At 40.1% G+C, this 11,424-nt stretch overlaps 1 protein-coding gene across 1 annotated transcript in view; it reads right to left on the minus strand.

Annotated features, from left to right (window-relative positions):
- The window catches only part of DDX46 (DEAD-box helicase 46), an 84,522-nt gene that overhangs the window by 38,567 nt on the left and 34,531 nt on the right, over positions 1–11,424 (minus strand). Inside the window, exons 8-11 of the mRNA XM_017871920.1 lie at positions 9,755–9,969; positions 8,711–8,832; positions 5,048–5,126; positions 3,080–3,162 (exon numbers count right to left, since the gene is read on the minus strand). Of these exons, the coding sequence (XP_017727409.1) occupies positions 3,080–3,162; positions 5,048–5,126; positions 8,711–8,832; positions 9,755–9,969 (499 nt within the window). The remainder of the gene's footprint in view (positions 1–3,079; positions 3,163–5,047; positions 5,127–8,710; positions 8,833–9,754; positions 9,970–11,424) is intronic.

The raw sequence follows: 11,424 nt of genomic DNA on the forward strand, positions 1-11,424 counted from the left end.
AAAAAAAAAAAAAAAAAAAAAAAAAAAAAAAAAAAAAAAAAAAAAAAAAAAAAGAATGCCACAGGCTCAGAAAACACATGAAATGACCTTAAGTGTACACCTCAGGGCAATCCTAGCCACAGACCACCTATGACAATCAAATACAAAAATAATAAACAATAACAGTAATAAGAAACAGTAAACCCTAGGGAAAGGGGAGAATCTGATTCCCAAGTTACCACATTACCAGATTCAAATGTCCAATTTTCAGGCTGGGTATGGTGACTCAGGCCTGAAATCCCAGCACTTTGGGAGGTCAAGGCAGGAGGATCACTTGAGCTCAGGAGTTAGAGGCCAACCTGGCCAACATGGTGAAACCCTGTCTCTACTAAAAACACAAAAATTAACCAGGCGTGGTGGCATACGCCTATAATCCCAGCTACTCAGGAGGGTGAGGCAGGAGAACCGCTTGAACCTGGAAGGTGGAGTTTGCAGTGAGCCACTGCACTTCAGCCTGGGTTACAGAGTGAAACTCTGTCTCAAAATAAATAAATAAATAAAAATAATTCCCAATTCTCACTATTTTCTTCAGGATATAATCATGCCTGGAAGCACACTACTGCTTGCCAACTCTTCTCTAGGCAGAAGTCAGTGTGCAGCTTTGATCTATGAAGCTCACAAAATAATCACAAACTAAATAGAAATTTTCCTCTTTTTTCTTGAGACACGGTCTCACTCTGTCACCCAGGCTGGAGTGCAGAGACATTACGTTGACTCACCACAGCCTCTATCTCCCAGGCTCAAGCAATCCTGCTACTTCAGCCTCCTGAGTGGCTGGGACTATAGGCGCATGCTCCCACATCCAGCTAATTTTTATGTATTTTTGTAGAGATGAGGTTTCGCCATGTTGCCCCTGCTTGTCTTGAACTCCTGAACTCAAGCAATCCACCTGCCTTGGCCTCCCAAAGTGCAGAGTTCATAAGCACACATCACCATGCCCAGCCTCCAGCAGGTTTTCAGTTATCAACAATTATTCAGCATTTCTCTCTCATGTACTTATATACATGTATATAAGCACATACATGTACATAAGCACATACATGTACATAAGGACACACACGGACACAAATACATGAGAGAATGCTGAATTAATCATTTATTTTGTTTATATGTACTTATGTATCTGTATGTATTTATGGCAAGGAATGATTCACACTTTGCCTTTCAATGGAAAAAGTTGTTTTGAACTCACTCTATAAGAACTTGGTTTACCAGAAGGTCCCTATCAATCACTCTTATCTACTTAAAGCATTATAATAAAATCTAAGATTTCACATGACTGGGCACGTGACTCTGTTCCATCTGATACTTCAATTCTCTTTACTCTCTTTCCACAAACAGACCCCTCGCCTCTGCTTGAATACCTGGAAGAAACTGATATGATTCAGTATCATATCAGTCCCCGCTTCCTCACGAAGCAATGTTTCATCTCCAAATAATGTTTATCGAGTCCTTCCTCAAATTAAACTCAAATCAAGCTCCATATGACTTCCCCACTGGATCCCATTTGTACTCCTTGGGACCAAAAAAATAAATTCAATGCTGCTTTCATGTGACACTTGTTCAGAGTTAAAGGATGCTATCATTTCTTCTACTTAAAGCTGATTATTATTTATATTATCACTTTTTGTTTTTTGTTTTTTTGTTTTTTTTTTTGAGACGGAGTCTCACTCTGTCGCCCAGGCTGGAGCGCAGTGGCCGGATCTTAGCTCACTGCAAGCTCCGCCTCACGGGTTTACGCCATTCTCCTGCCTCAGCCTCCCGAGTAGCTGGGATTACAGGCGTCCATCACCATGTCCAGCTAATTTTTGTATTTTTAGTAGAGACAGGGTTTCACCATGTTGGCCAGGCTAGTCTGATCTCCTGACTTCAAGTGTTCTGCCTGCCTCGGCCTCCCAAAGTGCTGGGATTAAAGGCATGAGCCACTATGCCCCACCCAAAGCTGAGTATCATTTTATCTGTTTCTCATATGGCTCAAGCATTACCATAATCCTGCTTCTTCTGTGTTCTTCTATTTACATCTCATTCAGAATGCAGTCCTTAAATCTAAACACAATACATGCACTATCATAAAACAGGCAATAAATTTTTGGAGAGTACATGGATAAACTGAAGACTAAATATGACATTTGCCTTGTCCCTTTTCCATGCACATTTCCATTACTGTGGTCTCTTATAATCCTTTTTTATTTATTTTTTGGCAACTACAGCCTACTGACAATTCACAATGCTCTTCTTAAGAAAACTTTCTACCACCTTTAAAATGTGTTCCTATAAATCTGTATCACTGAAATTTTGCACCTGAGCAAACAGCATATATAAGAAATATAAAAACCTAGGCTAGACAAATTCTTTGGGCCGTTATCTTAGTAAAAGTGAATGACTTTGATAAATGTAAATAACGTGCTATCTAGACTAGATAAGGAGGTATTTAAAAGCATGATTTAAAAGAATTTATTTAAAAAGACAATGGGCTGGGTGTAGTGGCTCACGCCTGTAATCTCAACACTTTGGGAGGCGAGGAGGGTGGATCACCTGAGGTCAGGAGTTCGAGACCAGCCTGGCCAACATGGTGAAACTCCATCTCTACTAAAAATACAAAAGTTAGCCAGGCGTGGTGGTGGGCACCTGTAGTCCCAGATACTTGGGAGGCTGAGGTGGGAGAATCGCTTGAACCCAGGAGGCAGAGGTTGCCGTGAGTGGTGATCGCTCTCCACTGCACTCTAGCCTGGGCGACAGAGCAAGACTCCGTCTCAAAAAAATAAAATAAGGCTTAAGGTCTATTATTAGCACTCCAATTCTAGTTTTACTGGTGTTGGTCTTACATGGCTAAGAAATGCCAGTATAAACACCTCCTGAAGAAGTTTTATGAGGAAACTGAAACATAAATATGTGCTTCAATACTGTATGTCCCCAGTCTTCTGTATTACCATGCAACAGAAGTGTGTGTGAATTTCAGAAACCACATGAACATTTCATTCTCATGGCAGCTACAAGGTTATATTTACATTTCAAAACACTTAAGAAATGTAATGATTACCTGGGGTTCAAAACCCATGTCAAACATTCTGTCTGCTTCATCTAAAACAACATATGTCACTCTTCGAAGATTTGTGACCCGACCTAAGATGAGAAGAAAAATAAAGACAAAAGAAAACTAAAATCAGTCCCAATTCATTTTATGGCTACCAAGAACTTTTAAAAACTGTAAAGGAAACTAAAATGCCTGACTTAACCAGAGGGGTAAGTTAGGTATCTTTAAAAAGTGAAAAGAAATTTTGATCTAAAATGTCTTAATCTAGTGACAAATACTTTCTGACAATGGGTATATGAGGCCCTTTATTTTGTCAAACTCGTCTCTTGCATACCATCATAGGGCCTGAAGAACCTGTAAAATTCAGAAAACAGCCCTCTCCAAAACACATCATAAAACTAAGACTGAGATGAAGCATCGAGCCACATCAGCCATTATCTGACAGCATCACCTAGAAAAAAACATATTAGAGATTACAGCGTATGTGTGGAAAGCAAGTTCTAGTGCTATTTTAGACACAGAAAATGCCTCTCTATATTATTTTACAACCTACTTCATATATTTAGAAGCTTCTTAAATGGGCACGTCAAACCCTTAATGAGAAGCTATTTGACAGCATTAGGAAACTAATGTATCACATAAAAACTTTAAATACCAAAACACATTACATAAACACATTTTCCATACAAAGATATAAATCCCAATTTTATTAAGTGAACCCACTGACTTAAATAAATGCCAACTGGCTTCCTAACCAGTGAAAACAAAATACATACAAAGGAAACCTCTTCTAAAATATTAACACAAGCATTGCTATCAACTGTTGAATCAATCTCCTGGCAAAAACATGTATAAAAAGTTATTTAAAATAGACCAAAATGACAGATAAGAGAAAAGGTAAAATTAATCAAGATGAATTTCAGGAGACTTAATGCAGCATTGAGAAAAAAAAAACAAGGGATTATTTAATCAGCATTCAAACCAAAACTTTCCATATGCTAGACAAGCACAAAGACTTCTCAAACAATTTCGATGTCACTTTGCCAACTTCATGTACAATTAGAATTAAGTTCATATAGAAATTCAAGCAGAATACTATTAAAAACATGCACTAACTCACAGTTTTTAACACTCTATTATGTACATACTGAATATTGCAATAGAAACCTCTGAGAACATTTTCTTCAAAAAATAAAAAGTGCCAAAGTAAGTGCTAGCTAATATTTAAGTATTCCACACTAGCATTTGTAGCCCCAATTAGTTTTGCAAGGTCGGGAACAGCATTAAATTACCTACCTTTGATGGTTTAAGTCTCGGAAGCCCAGTTCTATAAATCTTGAAGGGCCTTTCTCCACAGAAGTTAAATAATGTCAACAGTTTAGTAAGAGTTTTGATAGGGAATAATTTAACAAAGCATAACATTTGAGCTACAAACATGCAATATTTACAAAAGATAAAATTTCTTGAAGCTGCAATATCTTAATTTATGTAGTATTGTAAGAAAATACTAGCTAATGTGGAGAAAAAGTCTAAATTTTGTAATAAAGAAAAGGCTACTACCCTATTCTTTTACTAAGCAAAGCCAGGCCAAAAATGGATTAAGAATCCAAGTTATGATCAGACGGAGTTACTTCTGAAAAAAATTTTAAATTGCAAAATATCATTAATGCTTATAATAATCAACTTGTTCCAATACAAGTTTTTTTTTTTTTTTTTTTGAGACAGAGTCTCGCTTTGCCACCCAGGCTGTAGTATAGTGGGGCGATCTTGGCACCCTGTAAGCTCCGCCTCCCGGGTTCAAGCTATTCTCCTGCCTCAGCCTCCCAAGTAGCTGGGACTACAGGCTACAAATTTTAAGATATTGCAACTTTAAGAAGAAATATAGAAACCCTTTGTTGGTTTCTTGCATCTGTTTTAACAAAAAAATGTAAAGAATTCAAAAGGAAAGACACCAAAAAAATATCCCTGACTTACCACTGTTAGCTGCTAACATGTCAATCATTCGACCAGGTGTGCAAACAATAATTTCAGCACCTCTTTTCAGCTCAGCAATCTAATAAAAAAGATGAAACTTAATAGTCTATCACTAATGCTTACTTAAACATTAAAAAATATTACATTTAGTTCTTGCCTAGTCTGGTAAGAAGACTTCAAAGCCTTCTGCCTAATTATTTTGAATCTCAGGGCACTACTAAAGAAACAGCAACAGCCAGACGCGGTGGCTCACGCCTGTAATCCTAGCACTTTGGGAGGCTGAGGTGGGCGGATCATGAGGTCAGGAGATCGAGACCATCCTGGCTAACACGGTGAAACCCCGTCTCTACTAAAAATACAAAATTTTAGCCGAGCGTGGTGGCAGGTGCCTGTAGTCCCAGCTACTCAGGAGGCTGAGGCAGGAGAATGGGGTGAACCCGAGAGGCGGAGCTTGCAGTGAGCTGAGATCGCACCACTGCACTCCAGCCTGGGTGAAAGTGAGAGACTCGGTCTCAAAAAAAAAGAAAAGAAAAAAACAGCAACAACGTGACCACATAGTGCCATAAATTTGAAACAAATAAAAACTATAGAATTTTGCAAATTTCATTTGCCACTATCCCTCATAACCAAGAAACAAACTTAAGAAAGCAGTTAAAAAAACAAAAAGTGATCATCTTTGAGCCCAGGAGTTCAAAGTTGCAGTGAGCTATGATCACATCCTTGCACTTCAGCCTGAGCAAGAGCGAGACCCTGTCTCAGAAAAAGAAACTTCTAAGTGACCACATAGACTAGTGTTTTTCAAATTGAGGATTGCCACATTAGTGAATCATTAAAACCTTTAACAGTCATAATCAGCTTTGGTTTTTTTTTTATTTTTTATTTTTATATATTTTTTTGAGACAGGGTCTCATTCTGTTGCCCAGGCTCTGTTGTCCAGTGCAGCAGTGTCATCATAGCTCACTGCAGCCTAGATCCTGGGCTTAAGAGATGATCACTTTTCTTTAAAAACTGCTTTCTTAAGTTCGTTTCTTGATTTTGAGGGATAATGGCAAATCAAATTTGCAAAATTCTCTAGTTAGCCACTGGCTAGGACTACAGGCACTCGTTAATTTATTTACTGTTTTGTTTTGTTTTGTTTTTTTTGAGACGAAGTCTCGCTCTGTTGCCCAGGCTGGAGTGCAGTGGCCGGATCTCAGCTCACTGCAAGCTCCGCCTCCCGGGTTTACGCCATTCTCCTGCCTCAACCTCCCGAGTAGCTGGGACTACAGGCACCCGCCACCTCGCCCGGCTAGTTTTTTGTATTTTTTTTTAGTAGAGACGGGGTTTCACAGTGTTAGCCAGGATGGTCTCAAACTCCTGACCTCGTGATCCGCCCGTCTCGGCCTCCCAAAGTGCTGGGATTACAGGCTTGAGCCACCGCACCCGGCCTTTATTTACTGTTTTAAGAGATGGGGTCTCACTATATTGCCCAGGCTGGTCTCAAACTCCTGGACTCAAGTGATTCTCCCATTTCAGCCTCCCAAAGTGCTGTGATGATTACAAGTATGAGCCACAGCGCTCAATCACAACCAGCATTTTTTAAATGAAATGGAATGCAAAATACCAGAAGTCCCTTAACATCATAAAACTTTTGTTTGGCATTTATATAAATACAATGTGCAAGCATGTACCATGTTGTTTTGTAAGTGTATTTCTACAAACTATAGTCATGAAAAACCATAAACTTAGAAAATGAAGTTCAAGTAATTAAAATAGCACTGGAGTTAACAAAAGCAAATATTCTTGAAGTGTGTTCTTGTAACAAGAGTCCTAAGAAACAGTTTTGTAGTTAAGTTCAGAAAACGACAATTTATCCCATTTATCTAGCAACACGATACACATTAGCTTATTAAGAACTAAGAAGTCTTACAGGAAAGAAACCGGTTTTAACTTTTTATACTCCAACGTTTCCAAAACTTATCCAATCACAGAACCTACTTTTTTGCCTTCTTCTACTCAAGCAAAATATCTGAAAACTATTTCATTATTTAGAAGACAGCTGAAGGGCTGGTCATAGTGGCTCACAAGGGAAGCCGAGGCAAGCAGATTGCTTGAGCCCAGGAATTCAAGACCAGCCTGGGAAACATGGCAAAACCTCATCTCTACAAAAAAATACAAAAATTAGCCGGGTGTGGTGGCATGCGTCTCTGGTCCCAGCCACTCAGGAGGCTGAGGAGGAAGGACTGCTTGAGCCCAGGAGGTCACGGACGCAGTGAGCCAAGGTCACACCACTGCACTCCAGCCTGGACAACAGAGCAAGATGCTGTCTCAAACAAAACAGAACCAAAAAAAAAAAAAGAAGAAGAAGAAAACACCTCTGATATTAATGCATCCCAGTAATCACCATCACTTTTTCCCCCGCAAGATGTAGTCTTGCTGTCTCCCAGGCTGGAACACAGTGGCGTGATCTCAGCTTACCGCAACCTCCGCCTCCCAGGTTCAAGTGATTCTCCTGCCTCAACCTCCCAAGTAGCTGATATTACAGGCACGCACCACCATGCCAGGCTAATTTCTGTGTTTTTAGTAGAGACCGGGGGTCTTGCCATGTTGGCTAGGCTGGTCTTGAGCTTCTGATCTCATGATCCACCCGCCTTGGCTTCCCAAAGTGCTGGGATTACAGGCGTGAGCCACTGTGCCTGGCCACCATCACTTTTTAAAGACGTCAGCATAGATTATAGAAGATAAATGCTCAGAGATCAGAGACCTAGGTTCCAGGACAAACTCTAGAACGTATTAACCTAATTGGTCAACTTAATAACTCCTTCTGACTATTTCCTCATATGTAAAATAAAAAAAAAAATCTGCCTTCTCAGGCAGGGGAAGAGGGAGGAGGGATAATCTATGTAAAATGACTCAAAATTCTAATATAGCATTAACATAATATATTCTTTTTTGTCACAACTGTGTTGGGTCATAATTAACAAAAATTATATATATTTAAGGTGTACAACATGTTTGATATACATATACACTCTGAAATGATGACCACAATCAAGCTAACATATCCCCTTACATAGTTACCAATATTTTCTTTTGTGGTAGGAACATTTAAGATCGGTTGGGCGCGGTGGCTCACGCCTATAATCCCAGCACTTTGGGAGGCCAAGGCAGGAGGATCACTTGAAGTCAGGAGTTCAAGACCAATCTGGCCAATATGGTGAAACCCCATCTCTACTAAAAATACAAAAATTAGCCAGGCAAGGTGGCGGGCGCCTGTAGTCCCAGCAACTTGGGAGGCTGAGGTAGGAGAATCGCTTGAACCGGGGAGGCGGAGGTTACAGTGAGACAAGATCGCGCCACTGCACTCCAGCCTGGGTGACAGGGCGAGACTCCACCCCAAAACGGAAAAAAAAAAAAGAACATGATGTGAGATCTACTGGCTTAGCAAATTCTTCAGCATACAATATAATATTAACTAGTCACCATGCTGTACATTACTTCTCCGAAGGTATTCATCCTGCATGAAATAACTAATTCTTACTATTATTTTTATACCTCATTTTAAAAATGATTTTAGAAGCAATCACTATTCAAAAAACTAAAAGTAAAAGTCACTCTTTTACTTTAATGAATCTTCCAACTTGAGAAAAGAATGGAAAACATGAATGTTTCTTATGTAACTACCTGCTCACTGATTCCTGTTCCTCCATAAACACAGACCACTCTAAGTCCCAAAGTCTTGGAAAACTTCTTACACTCTTTAGTAATCTGTAAAGCCAGTTCTCGAGTTGGAGTCATGATGACAGCTGGAAAGATAAATACATCAGTAGCCTAACCACCAAAATTCTTAAGGCTATGCTTTAAAGTATTCAATTTCACCTCTACAATAAAGTTCAGATTGTTTCACCTATTTTTTTTTTTGTTATGCATCTCTGAAAACTATTTCAAAAGTTGTATAACAGCAGAGGTTGTGGGGAAGGATAAGTATAAGCAGAGTTGAAAAACATGCTAAAAGAAGATAAATGACAGTTAAATGCCTCATCCAACCCTCAGGAAAATAAATACTTGGTTCAATAGAACGCAAATAGTTTTCTAATGCAAATCACAGAACAAAGAAAATCAAGGACTCACTGTGCCACAGAAGCCATACTGCTGCTTCCAGAAACAACTTTGGTCTGAGGGGCACAGACAGAGGAGAGATATACTATGCCCCGTGTTCCTAAGAGAAAAGCTGAACAACTTTCCAAAACCCTATTCAACTTTGCAAGAGTTATCTCTGCCAAGATGATCAAGAAACCAGAATCTAAACAACTAATCTTGAATGAAATGCTGGCATTATAGCCTGTTAAGGCCAAAAACTACCTAGGAAAATATGTTTCCCTAGTATCTTCCATGTTGCCTTTGTATATCCACCGATACTGGGCTAACAAACCTCAATATAAATAAACAGATAGATGCACGAGGAGTCTACCTGCCAAGTCAGAGTTTAAAAACTGAGCTGTGCCAGGAGGGGCTGTTTTTGTACTTCTGAGATGTCACTCCAGAGCTCTGAAGATTCTCACTCCACCTGCTGGTAAGGGGAAATCAGCCCCAAAGTGCCAAATTGATAAAGAAAATGTACATAAAGACATCTTCACTATCATAATTAAGAACATTATAAACTATAAGGTCTTTCTCTTTGACAACAAAGCTGTTATTTGAAAAACAGTTTAATGAAAATAACTGTACCTATTGGCCCCTCTCCTTCTTCTAATGACCTCTGATCCATGATGTGTCTAAACATGGGCAACAGAAAAGCAATGGTCTTTCCACTTCCTGTTTTGGCAATGCCAATCAAATCTCGTCCAGACATTATAGCAGGAATAGCTTGGGTTTGGATGGGTGTGGGCTTTTCATAGCCATGCCTTAAAAAGAAAACCAAAGGAAGGTAAGAATTGAGATTGCTGGGCCCCAAAGAGGTCCCATGTGTTCCCATAAAAATAAACTTCCAAAAGGCTGTATATATTCATACAATAAAATACTATTTGGCAATAAAAATGAATGAAGTACTAACACATTCTACAATATGGACTAACCTTGACAACATTATGTAAAGTGAAAAAGGTCAGTCACTAAAGACTATATATTGTTTGATCCCATTTACATGAAATGTTAGTAATAGCCAAATCTATTCTAGAGACAAAAAGTAGATTAATGGTTGCCCAGGGGTAGGGAGAGGGGAGAAGACTGACTACTAATGGACAAAAGTTTCTTTTTGGGATAATGAAAAATTTAAAATTTAGGCAGGGCGCAGTGGTTCGTGACTTAAATCCCAGCATTCTGGGAGGCTGACATGGGAGAATCATTTGGGGCCAGCAGTTCAAGACCAGCCTGGTCAACATAGTGACACCCCATCTCTTGAAAAAAAAAAAAAAAGGGGGCCACGCTTGGTGGTTCATGCTGTAATCCCAGTACTTTCAGAGGCCGCGGCGGGTGAATCATCTGAGGTAGAGAGTTCGAGACCACCCTCACCAAAATGGAGAAACCCTGTACCTACTAAAAACACAAAATGAGCCAGGCGTGGTGGCACATGCCTGTAATCCCACCTACTTGGGAGGCTGAGGCAAAAGAATCGCTTGAACCCGAGAGGCGGAGGTTGCAGTGAGCAAGACAGAGCCAATGCACTCCAGCCTGGGCAACAAGAGTGAAATTCTGTCTCAAAAAAAAAAAGTTGGGCACGGTGGCTCATACCTGTAATCCCAGCACTTTGGGAGACTGAGGCGGACGGATCACGAGGTCAGGAGTTTGAGACCAGCCTGACATGGTGAAACTCTGTCTCTACTAAAAATACAAAATTAGCCAGGCGTGGTGAGGCAAACACCTGTAGTCCCAGCTACCTGGGAGGCTAAGGCAGGAGAATCATTCGAACCCGGGAGGCAGAGGTTGCGGTGAGCCGAGATCACGCCACTGCACTCCAGCCTGGGCAACAGAGTGAGACTCTGTCTCAAAAAAATAAATAAATAAAATCAAAAAACAAAAACAAAAAAATTCAAAAAAATTTTTCAAAAATTAGACTATTGTAATGGTTGCACAACTATAAAAATACACTAAAAAACATTAAGTTGGCTGGGCGCGATGGCTCATGCCTGTAATCCCAGCACTTTGGGAGGCTGAAGCGGGTGGATCATGAGGTCAAGACATCAAGACCATCCCAGCCAACACGGTGAAACCCCGTCTCTACAAAAAATACAAAAATTAGCCAGGCGCAGTGGTGCACTCCTGTAATCTCAGCTACTTGGGGGACTGAGGCAGGAGAATCGCTTGAAGCTCGAACCCGGGAGGTGGAGGTTGCAGTGAGCCGGGAATGCACCACTGCACTCCAGCCTGGTGACAAAGCGAGACTCTGTCTAAAAAAAAAA

Source organism: Rhinopithecus bieti, unplaced genomic scaffold (genome assembly GCF_001698545.2).
Source record: "Rhinopithecus bieti isolate Rb0 unplaced genomic scaffold, ASM169854v2 scaffold_5889, whole genome shotgun sequence".
In the NCBI taxonomy this organism is placed as follows: Eukaryota; Metazoa; Chordata; class Mammalia; order Primates; family Cercopithecidae; genus Rhinopithecus; species Rhinopithecus bieti.